Source organism: Budorcas taxicolor, chromosome 5 (assembly GCF_023091745.1).
Source record: "Budorcas taxicolor isolate Tak-1 chromosome 5, Takin1.1, whole genome shotgun sequence".
NCBI classification, from domain to species: Eukaryota; Metazoa; Chordata; class Mammalia; order Artiodactyla; family Bovidae; genus Budorcas; species Budorcas taxicolor.
The window spans coordinates 126,115,242-126,129,671 of NC_068914.1; the positions used below are offsets into that span (position 1 = coordinate 126,115,242).

A 14,430-nucleotide genomic window follows, 5' to 3' on the forward strand; every position below is an offset into this window, starting at 1 on the left:
ACCCAACCTGATTATGGTGTATGAGCTTTTTGATGAGTTGCAGAATTCTGTTTGCTAAAATTTTGTTAAGGATATAGGTGCATAGATATTTACAATTGTTATGTTTTCCTCTTGGATTGATACCTTGATCATTATGCATTGTCCTTCCTTATCTCTTGTAATCTTCTTTATTTTAAGGTCTATTTTGTCTGATATGAGGGTTGCTACTCCAGCTTTCTCTTGCTTCCCATTTGCATGGAATATATTTTTCCATCTTCTCATTTTCAGTCTATATATGTCTTTAGGTGTGAAGTGGGTTTCTTGCAGACAGCATATATATGGGTTTTGTTTTTGTATCCATTCAGCCAGTCTGTGTCTTTTGGTTGGAGCATTTAATCCACTTACATTTAAAATAATTATTGATATATATGTTCCTATTTCCATTTTCTTAATTGTTTGGGGTTTGTTTCTGTAGATCTTTCTCTTCTCTTGTATCTCTTGATTATGTAAGTCTGTCTAACATTCGTTGTAAAGCTGGTTTGGTGGTACTGAATTTTCTTAACTTTTGCTTGTCTGAAAAGCTTTTGATTTCTCCATCAATTTTGAATGAGGTCCTTGATGGGCACAGTAATCTTGGTTGTAGATTTTTTCCCTTTCAGTACTTTAAATATATCCTGCCATTCCCTTCTGGCCTGCAGTTTCTGCTGAAAGATCAGCTGTTAAGCATATGGGATTTCCCTTGTATGTTACTTGTTGCTTTTCCCTTGCTGCTTTTAATAGTCTTTGTGTGTTTAGCCTTTGTCTGTTTTAGTATGTGTTGTGGTGTATTTCTTCTTGGGTTTATCCTGTATGGGAGTCTTTGTGTCTCTTGGACTTGACTATTTTCTTTTCCATGTTAGGGAAATTTTCAACTATAATCTCTCCAAACATTTTCTCATACCCCTTCTTTTTCTCTTCTTCTTCTGGGACCCCTATTATTCTAATGTTGGTGTGTTTGATAGTGTCCCAGACGTTTCTGAGACTATCCTCAATTCTTCAGATATTCTGCTATTGGTCCATTCTAGAGTATTTTTAATTTCAGTAATTGTTTGTCTCTGTATGTTTATTCTTTAATTCTTCTAGGTCTTTGTTAATTGATTTTTGCATTTTCTCCATTTTGTTTTCAAGGTTTTTGATCATCTTTACTATCATTATTCTGAATTCTTTTTCAGGTAGTTTGCCTATTTCCTCTTCAAATATTTGGGTTTCTGTGTTTCTAGTTTGTTCCTTCATTTGTGTAATATTTTTCTGCCTTTTCATTATCTTTTTTTTAACTTACTGTGTTTGAGGTCTCCTTTTTCCAGTCTTCAAGGCTGAATTCTTTCTTCCTTTTGGCCCTGGTAAGTTTGGTCCAATAGTCTGTGTAAGCTTCCTACAGGGTGAGATTTGTGCTGAGTTTTTGTTTGTTTGCTTGTTTGTTTTCCCTCTGATGGGCAAGGCTGAGTGAGGTGGTAATCCTGTCTACTGATGATTGGGTTTGTATTTTGCTTTGTTTATTGTTTAGATGAGGTGTCCTGCACAGGGTGCTACTGGTAGTTGGGTGATGCTGGGTCTTGTATTCAAGTGGTTTCCTTTGTGTGAGTTCTCACTATTTGATACTCTCTAGGGTTAATTCTCTGGTAGTCTAGGGTCTTGGAATCAGTGCTCCCACTCCAAAGGCTCAGGGCTTGATCTCTTTGATGATACATTCAGTGGTGGAGAGGTGGAGTTTCCTCCTGGACATGATCCCCTCGGCCTCCTCCCATCCTCCCCAGCCAAGATATCCAGACATGTGCTGGTCAACCTGCTTTGCCCTAGCCTTGCTTATCAGCGTGGCCCAGGCACCAGAAGGAGGCAGCCACAGCAGCCCAGCCTCAAATCACACAGACTTGAGATGCAGGCCCATTGGTCATTCCCTCCAGAGGCGCCAAGTCCAGAGCACTCACACCCATGAATCAGGGAAGCAACATGGGTGGCTGTGGCTGCTGATTATATATCTTTTTCTTCTGATTTTTGCTTTAAGTTCTTTGTTTCTTTGTTGTTAGATGTCTAATGGTTTATGACGTCTATTTCCTTTGTGTATTGTACCTTTTGTCATTAAAAATATTCATCCTTGTTTCATTTAAAAATAAATTAATTTTTTAAAAACTGTCCTTTCCTAATCTTGTTAAATGTATTTAACCCAAACTCATACTTCCCCTTTCCTCCTAGACACTTCACCACTTAATCTGTAAATACTTCTCACTGGAGAAATATTGATTTAATTTTTATGGGGTACTGCCCATGATATAGCTGTTTTCTGGTATGACTTAAATCAAATCCCTTATGATTATACAGTGGAAATGAGAAATAGATTTAAGGGCCTAGATCTGATAGATAGAGTGCCTGATGAACTATGGAATGAGGTTTGTGACACTGTACAGGAGACAGGGATCAAGACCATCCCCATGGAAAAGAAATGCAAACAAGCAAAATGGCTGTCTGAGGAGGGCTTACAAATACCTGTGAAAAGGAGAGAGGCAAAAAGCAAAGGAGAAAAGGAAAGATATAAGCATCTGAATGCAGAGTTCCAAAGAATAGCAAAGAGAGATAAGAAAGCCTTCTTCAGCAATCAATGCAAAGAAAGAGGAAAACAACAGAATGGGAAAGACTAGAGATCTCTTCAAGAAAATTAGAGATACCAAGGGAACATTTCATGCAAAGATGGGATCGATAAAGGACAGAAATGGTATGGACCTAACAGAAGCAGAAGATATTAAGAAGAGGTGGCAAGAATACACGGAAGAACCATAAAAAAAGATCTTCATGATCCAGATAATCATGATGATGTGATCACTAATCTAGAGCCACACATCCTGGAATGTGAAGTCAAGTGGGCCTTAGAAAGCATCACTATGAACAAAGCTAGTGAAGGTGATGGAATTCCAGTTGAGCTGTTTCAAATCCTGAAAGATGATGCTGTGAAAGTACTGCACTCAATATGCCAGCAAATTTGGCAAACTCAGCAGTGGCCACAGGACTGGAAAAGGTCAGTTTTCATTCCAATTCCAAAGAAAGGCAATGCCAAAGGATGCTCAAACTACCACACAATTGCACTCATCTCACATGCTAGTAAAGTAATGCTCAAAATTCTCCAAGCCAGGCTTCAGCAATACGTGAACCATGAACTCCCTGATGTTCAAGCTGGTTTCAGAAAAGGCAGAGGAACCAGAGATCAAATTGCCAACATGCGCTGGATCATGGAAAAAGCAAGAAAGTTCCAGAAAAACATCTATTTCTGCTTTATTGACTATGCCAAAGCTTTTGACTGTGTGGATCACAATAAACTGTGGAAAATTCTGAGAGATGGGAATACCAGACCACCTAACCTGCCTCTTGAGAAACCTATATGCAGGTCAGGAAGCAACAGTTATAACTGGACATGGAACAACAGACTGGTTCCAAATAGGAAAAGGAGTACGTCGAGGCTGTATATTGTCACCCTGCTTATTTAACTTATATGCAGAGTACATCATAAGAAATGCTGGATTGGAAGAAACACAAGCTGGAATCAAGATTGCCAGGAGAAATATCAATAACATCAGATATGCAGATGACACCACCCTTATGGCAGAAAGTGAAGAGGAGCTAAAAAGCCTCTTGATGAAAGTGAAAGAGGAGAGCAAAAAAGTTGGCTTAAAGCTCAACATTCAAAAAACAAAGATCATGGCATCCGGTCCCATCACTTCATGGCAAATAGATGGGGAAACAGTAGAAACAGTGTCAGACTTTATTTTTTGGGGCTCCAAAATCACTGCAGATGGTGATTGCAGCCATGAAATTAAAAGATGCTTACTCCTTGGAAGAAAAGTTATGACCTACCTAGATAGCATATTCAAAAGCAGGGACATTACTTTGCCGACTAAGGTCTGTCTAGTCAAGGCTATGGTTTTTCCTGTGGTTATGTATGGATGTGAGAGTTGGACTGTGAAGAAGGCTGAGCACCGAAGAACTGATGCTTTTGAACTGTGGTGTTGGAGAAGACTCTTGAGAGTCCCTTGGACTGCAAGGAGATCCAACCATCCCATTCTGAAGGAGATCAGCCCTGGGATTTCTTTGGAAGGCATGATGCTAAAGCTGAAGCTCCAATACTTTGGCCACCTCATGCAAAGAGTTGACTCTTTGGAAAAGACTCTGATGCTGGGAGGGATTGGGGGCAGGAGGAGAAGGGGACAACCGAGGATGAGATGGCTGGGTGGCATCACAGACTCGATGGATGTGAGTCTGAGTGAACTCCAGGAGTTGGTGATGGACAGGGTGACCTGGCGTGCTGCGATTCATGGGGTCGCAAAGAGTCGGACATGACTGAGCTACTGAACTGAACTGAACTGATATCTATCTCTTAAAACTTGAATTCCAAAACATTATTTTTCTAAAATAAGGAAATTCTGAGTTCAAAATTTATTTAAAACCTGCCTAGATGAGTAATTATGGGCCTGCATATATGCATATTCACATATATCCACACATATGTTTTCTTTCTTATGAAAGTGAAAGTGAAGCTGCTCGGTTCTGTCTGACTCTTTGCAATTCCATGGACTATTGCCTACCAGGCTCCTCTCTCCATGGAATTTTCCAGGCAAGAGAACTGGATTGGGTTGCCATTTCCTTCTGCAGGGGATCTTCCTGACCCAGAAATCAAACCCAGGTCTCCTGCATTACAGGCAGATGTTTTACTGTCTGAGCCACCAGGGAAGCCCATAACACTATTCTTTTGTTCTATTTCTGTGCTTTTTTTCTATTAACCATATAAAGTTCTTTCCATTTTAGCATAAATAGAGCTACCTAATATTTAACTGTTGCAAAGTATAACACTGTATGGATACACCATAATAAGTTGTGGTTATGATAAATATTTAAATCCCTACGGTAGACAAGTGCAGCAAGGAACAGTCTTATTCATGGATCTTTTTGCAGTTGTAAAAGAATATTTGCTTCTGAGGTAGGGTTGTTGAGTCTATGATTATATACAACTACATTTTTGATGGGTATTATTAAATTACCCTCCAAGAGCCTTCACTAATTTATGCTCCCATGGACAGTTTGACTGTTTCCTTGCACTCTCACCAATATTATCAAACTTGCAAACTTTTGACAATCTCCTAAATGAAAATGGGTATCTTATTATCATTTAATTTTGTGTGTGTGTGTATATATATATATATGTGTGTGTATATATATATATATATAATTTTAACTATGAGAGGGGTTGAGCAATTTTTAAAGTTTCTTGGCCATTTTTTTTTCAAGTCTACTCTCCAACTTTTTTTAAAATATGGAGCTATTTTTAAAACTTCCTTGACAACTGTATTCTTTATACTACCCATAAAGTTTTAAATATAAAATTATATAAAATTTATGATATATAAAATTTAATATAACATTCAATAACTTTATACTATAAAATTCTTCATCAGTTAAGTTCAGTCGCTCAGTCATGTCTGACTCTCTGTGACCCCATGGACTGCAGCATGCCAGGCCTCCCTGTCCATCACCACCTCCCAGAGTTTACTCAAACTCATATCCATCGAGTTGGTGATGCCATCCAACCATTTCATCTTCTGTAGTGCCCTTCTCCTCCTGCCTTCAATCTCTCCCAGCATCAGGGTCTTTTCCAATGAGTCAGTTCTGAGCATCAGGTCGCCAAAGTATTGGAGTTTCAGCTTCAGCATCAGTCCTTCCAATGAATATTCAGGACTGATTTCCTTTAGGATGGACTGGTTGGATCTCCTTGCAGTCCAAGAGACTCTCAAGAGTCTTCTCCAACACCACAGTTCAAAAGTATCAATTCTTTGGCACTCAGCTTTCTTTATAGTCCAACTCTCACATCCACACATGACTAGTGGAAAAACCATCGCTTTGACTAGACGGACCTTTGTTGGCAAAGCAATGTCTCTGCTTTTTAATATGCTGTCTCAGTTCAGTTCAGTTCAGTCACTCAGTCATGTCCAACTCTTTGTGACACCATGAATCGCAGCACGCCAGGCCTCCCTGTCCATCACCATCTCCCAGAGTTCACCCAAACTCATGTGCATCGAGTTGGTGATGCCATCCAGCCATCTCATCCTCTGTTGTCCCCTTCTCCTCCCGCCCCCAATCCATCCCAATGAGTCAACACTTTGCATGAGGTGGCCAAAGTATTGGAGTTTCAGCCTCAGCATCAGTCCTTCCAATGAACACCCAGGACTGATCTCCTTTAGGATGGACTGGCTGGATCTCCTTACAGTCCAAGGGACTCACAAGAGTCTTCTTACATGCATGGAATGCGAAAGTTGGAAGTCAGGAAACACCTGGAGTAACAGGCAAATTTGCCCTTGGAATAAAGAATGAAGCAGGCCAAAGGCTAACAGAGTTTTGTCAAGAAAACACACTGGTCATAGCAAACACTCCCTTCCAATAACACAAGAGAAGACTCTACACATGGACATCACCAGATGGTCAACACCAAAATCAGACTGATTATATTCTTTGCAGCCAAAGATGGAGAAGCTCCATACAGTCAGCAAAAACAAGACCAGGAGCTGACTGTGGCTCAGATCATGAAAGCCTTATTGCCAAATTCAGACTTAAATTGAAGAAAGTAGGGAAAACCACTAGACCATTCAGGTATGACCTAAATCAAATCCCTTATGATTATACAGTGGAAGTGACAAATAGATTTAAGGGCCTAGATCTGATAGAGTGCCTGATGAACTATGGACTGAGGTTTGTGACATTGTACAGAAGACAGGGATCAAGACCAACCCCATGGAAAAGAAATGCAAAAAAGCAAAATGGCTGTCTGAGGAGGCCTTATAAATAGCTGTGAAAAGAAGAGAAGTGAAAAGCAAAGGAGAAAAGGAAAGATATAAGCATCTGAATGCAGAGTTCCAAAGACTAGAAAGGAGAGATAAGAAAGCCTTCCTCAGTGATCAATGCAAAGAAATAGAGGAAAAGAACAGAATGGGAAAGACTAGAGATCTCTTCAAGAAAATTAGAGATACCAAGGGAACATTTCATGCAAAGATGGGCTCGATAAAGGACAGAAATGGTATAGACAGAAGCAGAAGACATTAAGAAGAGGTGGCAAGAATACACAGAAGAACTGTACAGAAAAGATCTTCACAACCCAGATAATCACGATGGTGTGATCACTCACCTAGAGCCGAACATTCTGGAATGTGAAGTCAAGTGGGCCTTAGAAAGCATCACTACGAACAAAGCTAGTGGAGGTGATGGAATTCCAGTGGAGCTAGTTCAAATCCTAAAAGATGATGCTGTGAAAGTGCTGTACTCAATATGCCAGCAAATTTGGCAAACTCAGCAGTGGCCACAGGACTGGAAAAGGTCAGTTTTCATTCCAGTCCCAAAGAAAGGCAATGCCAAAGGATGCTCAAACTACCACACAATTGCACTCATCTCACATTCTCGCAAAGTAATGCTCAAAATATGCTGTCTAGGTTGGTCATAGCTTTTCTTACAAGGAGCAAGCATCTTTTAATTTCATTGCTGTAGTCACCATCTGCAGTGTTGAGCTTTAAGCTAACTTTTCACTCTTCTCTTTTACTTTCATCAAGAGGCTTTTTAGTTCCTCTTCACTTTCTGCCATAAGGGTAGTGTCATCTGCGTATCTGAGGTTATTGATATCTCTCCCAGCAATCTTGATTCTAGCTTGTGCTTCATCCAGTCCAGCATTTCTCATGATGTACTCTGCATGTTAGTTAAATAAGCAGGGTGACAATATACAGCCTTGACGTACTCCTTTCCCAATTTGGAACCAGTATCCTGTTCCATGTCCAGTTCTAACTGTTGCTTACTGACCTGCATATAGATTTCTCAGGAGGCAGGTCAGGTGGTCTGGTATTCCCATCTCTTTAAGAATTTTCCAGTTTGTTGTGATCCACACAGTCAAAAGTTTCATATATTAAGATAATTAATGTACTTTATCCTATGTAATACAAACATTTTCTATGGCTTATAATTTGTCTTTTAACCTTGTTAATTACAATGGTTACAGTTATGTTTGAGTTTTTATACAATTAAATTTATCCATTTTTATCTTAATGAATTCCAGGTTCTGTGCGATGTTTAGGAAGGACTTTACAAACTAAGTTGCTACTATAAAAGTGATCTCTTCCATTATGTTATTAAACTGGTTACTGTTTGCATATAGGAAAGCTATTGATTTTTTAATATTTGTATGGTTAATAAGATGATGATTCCACTTGTGAAAGTATTTACAGTAATCAAACATTACCTTTGTAAGTCCAGAAGTTCGCTTGCAACTTCTGTTCCGATACTACCAGCACCAAGTAATATTTCCGTAGACGTCCCAGGCACACTAATAAAAGACTGTCTAGAGGATCCTAAATCATAACAAAAGATTCAACTGAGGACTTTAAAAAGTACATAACTTGGTCAATATATTTTTTTCAATTCAAATATATTTCCTATTTCCCTCTTTAAAAGAAACAAACCAGCTGCATCCTAAAATGTTAGAAACATTCATGCTTACCTTACAAACATTCTCATAATGGTTTAAGATGCTCATAAAGACTGCTGTGAATCAAGTATATGGGAAGTCATTAAGAGGTCAATCATGACCTATAACCCTTGAGTACAGACAGTTTCTTCACACTTTAACCTCCACACTAAAGGCCGAGCAATACTATTTTTTTTCTTTTATTGAGGTATAGTTGATTTATAATACTGTTAGTTCCAGGTATACAGCAAAGCGATTCAGTTATACATATATGTGTATATATATATATATTCTTTTTCAGATTCTCTTCCATTATAGGTTATTACAAGATATTGACTATAGTTCCCTGTGCTATATATGAAATTCTTATTATTTTACATATAGCTGTATGTATCTGTTAATCCCATACTCCTAATTTATCCCTCTCAACCCCTATATTTCCCCTGTGGTAACCATAAATTTGTTTTCTATGTCTGTGAGTTTATTTCTGTTTTGTAAATATGTTTATGTGTATTTTTTTTTTAGATCCCACCTGTAAGTGATATCATATTTGTCTTTCTCTGACTTACTTCACTTAGTATGACAGTCTCTAGGTCCATCCATATTGCTGCAAATGGCAATATTTCATTCTTTTTTATGGCTGAATATGACTCTACTTTTAATATTTCCTAATATGTCAATTTTTATTAATTAATGCAAATAAAATATTAACATATTCCTGTGGTGAACAGCTACAATAACTTCCCCTTGGTGCTTTTCATGAATTTGACCAACAGACATTTGAGCGCTCTAATATACAAGGAACTATGCTAGCAGCTGGTGGTAGATAATAAGTAGAACACCATTTCTGCTCTTAAGCGACTCACAGTCTAGGGGTGAGCCAGTTAAATAAACAACTTATTGCGATACAATATAAGATTATAACAGAAGTGTGACCAAAGTACTGTGGGAATTCTGATGAGGATAACACAACCCACTGAAATCTTTTCAAGTTCACTTAGAAACTTTTCCCTCTCCAAGACAGATAAAGAGGATACCTTTCTTAGTAATAAGTCTTCACACCTAAAACTAAGCTTACCTTCTGATGACTGAGAGCTGCAAGGAAGCAATGATGTTTCTCCACCATCACTATGTCCCCTAGAATTCAGAAACAGCATAGGTGATTTTTGAAGGTAAAGGAAAATGTTAAAGCAACTACATTAAGCCCTGTGTATCTGAATGGTCAGTTCTTGACCCACTAGTGTCTTATATGCATATTGTTAACGTTACCACCAATCCCGAGGTATTGATGTGCTAAGTACCAGGGCTTTTGCCAGATGCCATATTACCCTGTAATGTATATGTTCTCACAGATACAAATTCTCAGTTCATAGTCTAATGATAAGAAGGCAAGAATTATTGGGATGAATAATAGAATTATCAGGATGGGTAATTAGTACTTACTGCAGGTACTAAGGATTGGAGGGGCTTTTAAAAAAAACTAAATATTTTAGATAAGGAAATAGAATTGGATTAATAAAACCTTATAGCAATTTCAAATAGAACATAGAAAAATAATACTTGGAGTGGGGCCATGCTAGCATATTGAGCATATCAAGAAAAGCTGGCTTTTTCTGTAGCCTGACATAGCCATAGACCAGGGCTTGGAAGGGAGTGAATGGTCTGGATTTCTGCTTATTATCCCTCAGCCAAATATTTTTACACAAGTATATGTGGTCCCAAAGTTTAGAAGATGGACATGAAAAAATGATGTGGAGGCCAAAATGACTTCTAACAATTATGTGCTCGTGTGCTTAGTTGCTCAGTTGTGTCCGACAAGAGTCTTTGCGACCCCATGGACTGTAGCCTGTCAGGCTCCTCTGTCCGTGGGGATTCTCTAGAGAAGAATATTGGAGTGGGTTGCCATGCCCTCCTCGAGGGGATCTTCCTAAGCCAGGGATCGAACCCAGATCTGCCACATTGCAGGTGGATTCTTTACCATTTGAGCCACTAGTGAAGCCTTCTTACAATTATAAACAGTTTAAAGCCACATCCACAGTGTTTTTTGGAAGGACAAAAGAAGGCCATGAAGGGTAAGAAAAAACTGTCTGAATAAATGCATCTACTGTCACATTTTATACCAAGCCAAAAGGAATTTATTACAAAAGGGCAAACTTTTAGCTCAATTCTGAGAACTAATACAAATGAGCAGTGAAATGAATTTTATATATATATATATATATATATATATATAATATACTCAAGTTACAAAATATATACTCACGTTACAAAGCCAGGGGATCCAATGGGTTTTTTTTTTAATTGAAGTATAGTTGATTTACAATGATTCATGTGTTTAACAAAGTGATTACACACACATATATATTTTCTTTTTCAGTTTTTTTTCCATTATATCATAGATAATTAAAAGATATTGAATATAGTTCTCTCTGATATAGTAGGTCCTTGTTCATCTATTTTATATATAGTAGTTTGTATCTATTAATCATCAATTCCCAATTTATTCTCCCTTTTTCTTCTTTGGCAACTATAAGTTTGATTTCTATGTGAGTCTCTTTCTGTTGTGTAAATAAGTTCATTTGTGTCATTCTTTAATTAATTTTTTGGAGGGTAAAATCTCAGCTTTTTATTGAGATATAATTGACATATAACATTATATTAGTTTCAGGTATACAAGATAATGATTTAATATTTGCATATACTGAAAAATGTTCACCACAAAAGTCTAATTAACACCTGTCATTACACATAGTTACAATTTTTATTCTTGTGATGAGAATGTTTTCAAAAAATTTATTTTTTTGAATTGGAGTATAATTGCTTTACAATGTTTAGTTTCTACTATATTTGCAATTTTTAAGATTCTATTAATATATGTAAGTGATATCATATATTTGTCTTTCTCTGTCTGACTTACTTCACTTAGTAGGATAATCTCTAGGTCTACTCATGTTGCTGCAAATGGCACTAACTCAAGTTATAAAGCCAGAGAATCAAATAGTTTTAATGATTTAGCAAGATGAAAAGAGGGAAACAAAGATACTTACAAAACTAAAGTGTTGACAGACACAATATATTCCAGTTCTTTGGTCCAAGGATTTGTGAAACTAAACCACTGGCTTCTTAAAGTTACGAAAGACCCATCTTTCGCTCTGAATTTGTATGAATCTGTAAATATTTTCTCTTTACTCTGTAGAACTTAACAAGAAAAGATAATAATCAGCATAACAGTTTACCACTGTATAAATCAGTCCTTTAAGGATTAACTCAAGGTCCAGATTTCACAGGAAAGAAAAATTAAGAGTTGAAACTATAATTAAAAAGTACTAAAAGGCAACCCCACTCAAGGCATACCTGCTTTGTGCTTGTCAGTCAAATTACTATGGTCATCCTGATGAAAATATTCATAACAAGAAGTTCCCAAGAGTTCCTGAGGCAGATATCCTAAAATTGCTGTTGCCCTAGTTTTAAAATTAAAAGTAAAGTTCAGAATTGGTGAATGTATCCCCTTCTGGAGGATTGTTTCTCCACACATCATCAGGACAGTGGAAAAGTGGACCAGGAGATGAGTAACCCTTAGCTTCACTGGGCTCCCTTTGGCTGCCCTTGACCCAGATTAGAGTTGCAAAGCAGAATGGACACCCAGGCACCAGGCTGTTCCAGAGGCCACTGACCTAATCCACAGTATGCTGTTCTCACCCTGCGCCAATAAAACTGTGGCCATAGGCCGCGCACGGTTTCTGCACCACTGGCTAAGAGATGTTTTAAGTTTGCAGTTTGGTCACAGATGTATCCATATCCTTATTTCATTTAAGCTTTATTTCCTATTCTAAAGCTTAAAAAAAAAAAAAATCCAGCTGTGCTACTAAGCCACATCTTTAGTAGCCTTAAATATCCCATTGAACTCTAGTCAGTATGGCAAATAAATGTTTACCTTTGATCAACATAGACAAATTTTCCATTAACTGCAAAACGGGTAATAAATTCAGCTGGTTTCACTTTAATCTCGCTACTGTTCTGTGGGACAATATGTGGACGTAGTCTTCCAATGGCAACAAGGCAGGTGAAATCACTCCTGTCTTTCTTATTGTCCCTTTCTTCTTCCATTCCAGCAATATTTGGAGGCCAGCTTCTCAAGTAACCAGTGCAGTGGATAGTACAGAATTTTCTGTGATCTAATTCAACAGTTTAAAGAAAAGAGTATTTGTCAACTATGTCACAATAAAACTAAAAAAAGATTAAACATTTAAAAGCATTTCAATCATTATGAATAAATTCATTACACTGACATTTATATTAGTTCTAATTCTGCTATGAAATAGCCTTTATGCTAAATATGAAAAGGGAATAGGTTGGCATTAAAAAGAAAGCATTGATCATGTTTACTTAACAACTTAATTCCTAATGGGTTACTTTTCTCAAGAACTAAATTATATGTCCTATATCAAAAGGATTGTTTTAATTTCAGTTTAAACAGATCCATAGCTATTTCATTATTTCCAAGTTAATTTTTTAAATTGCAGTAATTTATATGTTAAAAACTGTTAAGCTTCATACCCCCTTGTTCTTTGCTACAGAAGTATTATTTTCAGCTTATTTAAATTATGGTATATTATAATTTATATTCATAAATTTAAAGGACACATGAATATATTCTTAAATTTCTTATGTTAGCATTTATAATGGCTAATAGATACATGTTATAATATAGAAACATTTCAGAGAACATTCAGAGAAATTTATCATAAAAAATATAAAAATAAAACAACTAAATTTCAAAAAAAAAACGTAAGCAATTAAGTCATAAGAAAACACTCATCAAACAGATTCAACCAGGAAAATTAAAAATTGGAAATAATCCATATGTGCAAATATCAGGAAATGCTTAAGAAAACAATAACAGTATAAAAGATAGGCAGTATACAGATTATGGCAATCTACAAAAAATTAACTTACAGGTAAAAAAGAGGGGAGAAAAAAAACAGTTGTTTGTGATTAGATTTATGGAAAGACCAGAATAGTCATTGTTGTAAGTTGGCACCTTTTGCTCAGACTGTTATTACAAATCTTTAAAAAAATTTTTTGATGGATGGTGATATGGGCTGTCTTATTGGCTGTGAGGGCCGGCCAGCGCACTGGGCGCAGGCGGCTGCGAGGGTCAGCCGGCGCACTGGGCGCGGCCGAGAGGAGCTACCCCGCGTCCGAGGTCAGGAGCGGCCGGGAGGAGACACCCCGAGTCCGAGGTCAGGGGCAGCCGGGAGAACCCACCTCTCGCCCGAGGCCAGGGGCGGTGACCCTGAGGAGCCACCCCGAGCCCGAGGCCAGGGGCGGCAGCTGGCAGGAGCCACCCACACCCGAGGCCAGGGCCAGCGGCCAGGAGGAGCAACCCAGGAGTGGTGGCTGCGCAGGCGCAGGAAGGCCTAGAGGAGCTATCCCACGTTAAAGGTCAGAAACGGCGGTGGTAAGGAGATACCCCTCGTCCAAAGTAAGGAGCAGGGCCTGTGCTTTGCTGGAGCAGCCGTGAAGAGATACCCCACGCCCAAGGTAAGAGAAACCCAAGTAAGATGGTAGGTGTTGCAAAAGGGCATCAGAGGGCAGACACACTGAAACCATACTCACAGAAAACTAGTCAGTCTAGTCACACTAGGACCACAGCCTTGTCTAACTCAATGAAACCAAGCCATGCCTGTGGGGCTACCCAAGATGGGCGGTCATGGTGGAGAGGTCTGACAGAATGTGGTCCACTGGAGAAGGGAATAGCAAGCCACTTCAGTATTCTTGCCTTGAGAACCCCATGAACAGTATGAAAAGGCAAAATGATAGGATACCAAAAGAGGAACTCCCTAGGTCATTAGGTGCCCAATATGCTACTGGAGATCAGTGGAGAAGTAACTCCAGAAAGAATGAAGGGATGGAGCCAAAACAAAAACAGT

The 14,430-nt window shown here is 38.2% G+C and overlaps 1 protein-coding gene across 1 annotated transcript in view; it reads right to left on the bottom strand.

Annotated features, from left to right (window-relative positions):
- The window catches only part of BMAL2 (basic helix-loop-helix ARNT like 2), a 101,607-nt gene that overhangs the window by 10,290 nt on the left and 76,887 nt on the right, over positions 1-14,430 (bottom strand). Inside the window, exons 11-15 of the mRNA XM_052640611.1 lie at positions 12,432-12,672; positions 11,852-11,958; positions 11,545-11,695; positions 9,576-9,634; positions 8,273-8,381 (exon numbers count right to left, since the gene is read on the bottom strand). Of these exons, the coding sequence (XP_052496571.1) occupies positions 8,273-8,381; positions 9,576-9,634; positions 11,545-11,695; positions 11,852-11,958; positions 12,432-12,672 (667 nt within the window). The remainder of the gene's footprint in view (positions 1-8,272; positions 8,382-9,575; positions 9,635-11,544; positions 11,696-11,851; positions 11,959-12,431; positions 12,673-14,430) is intronic.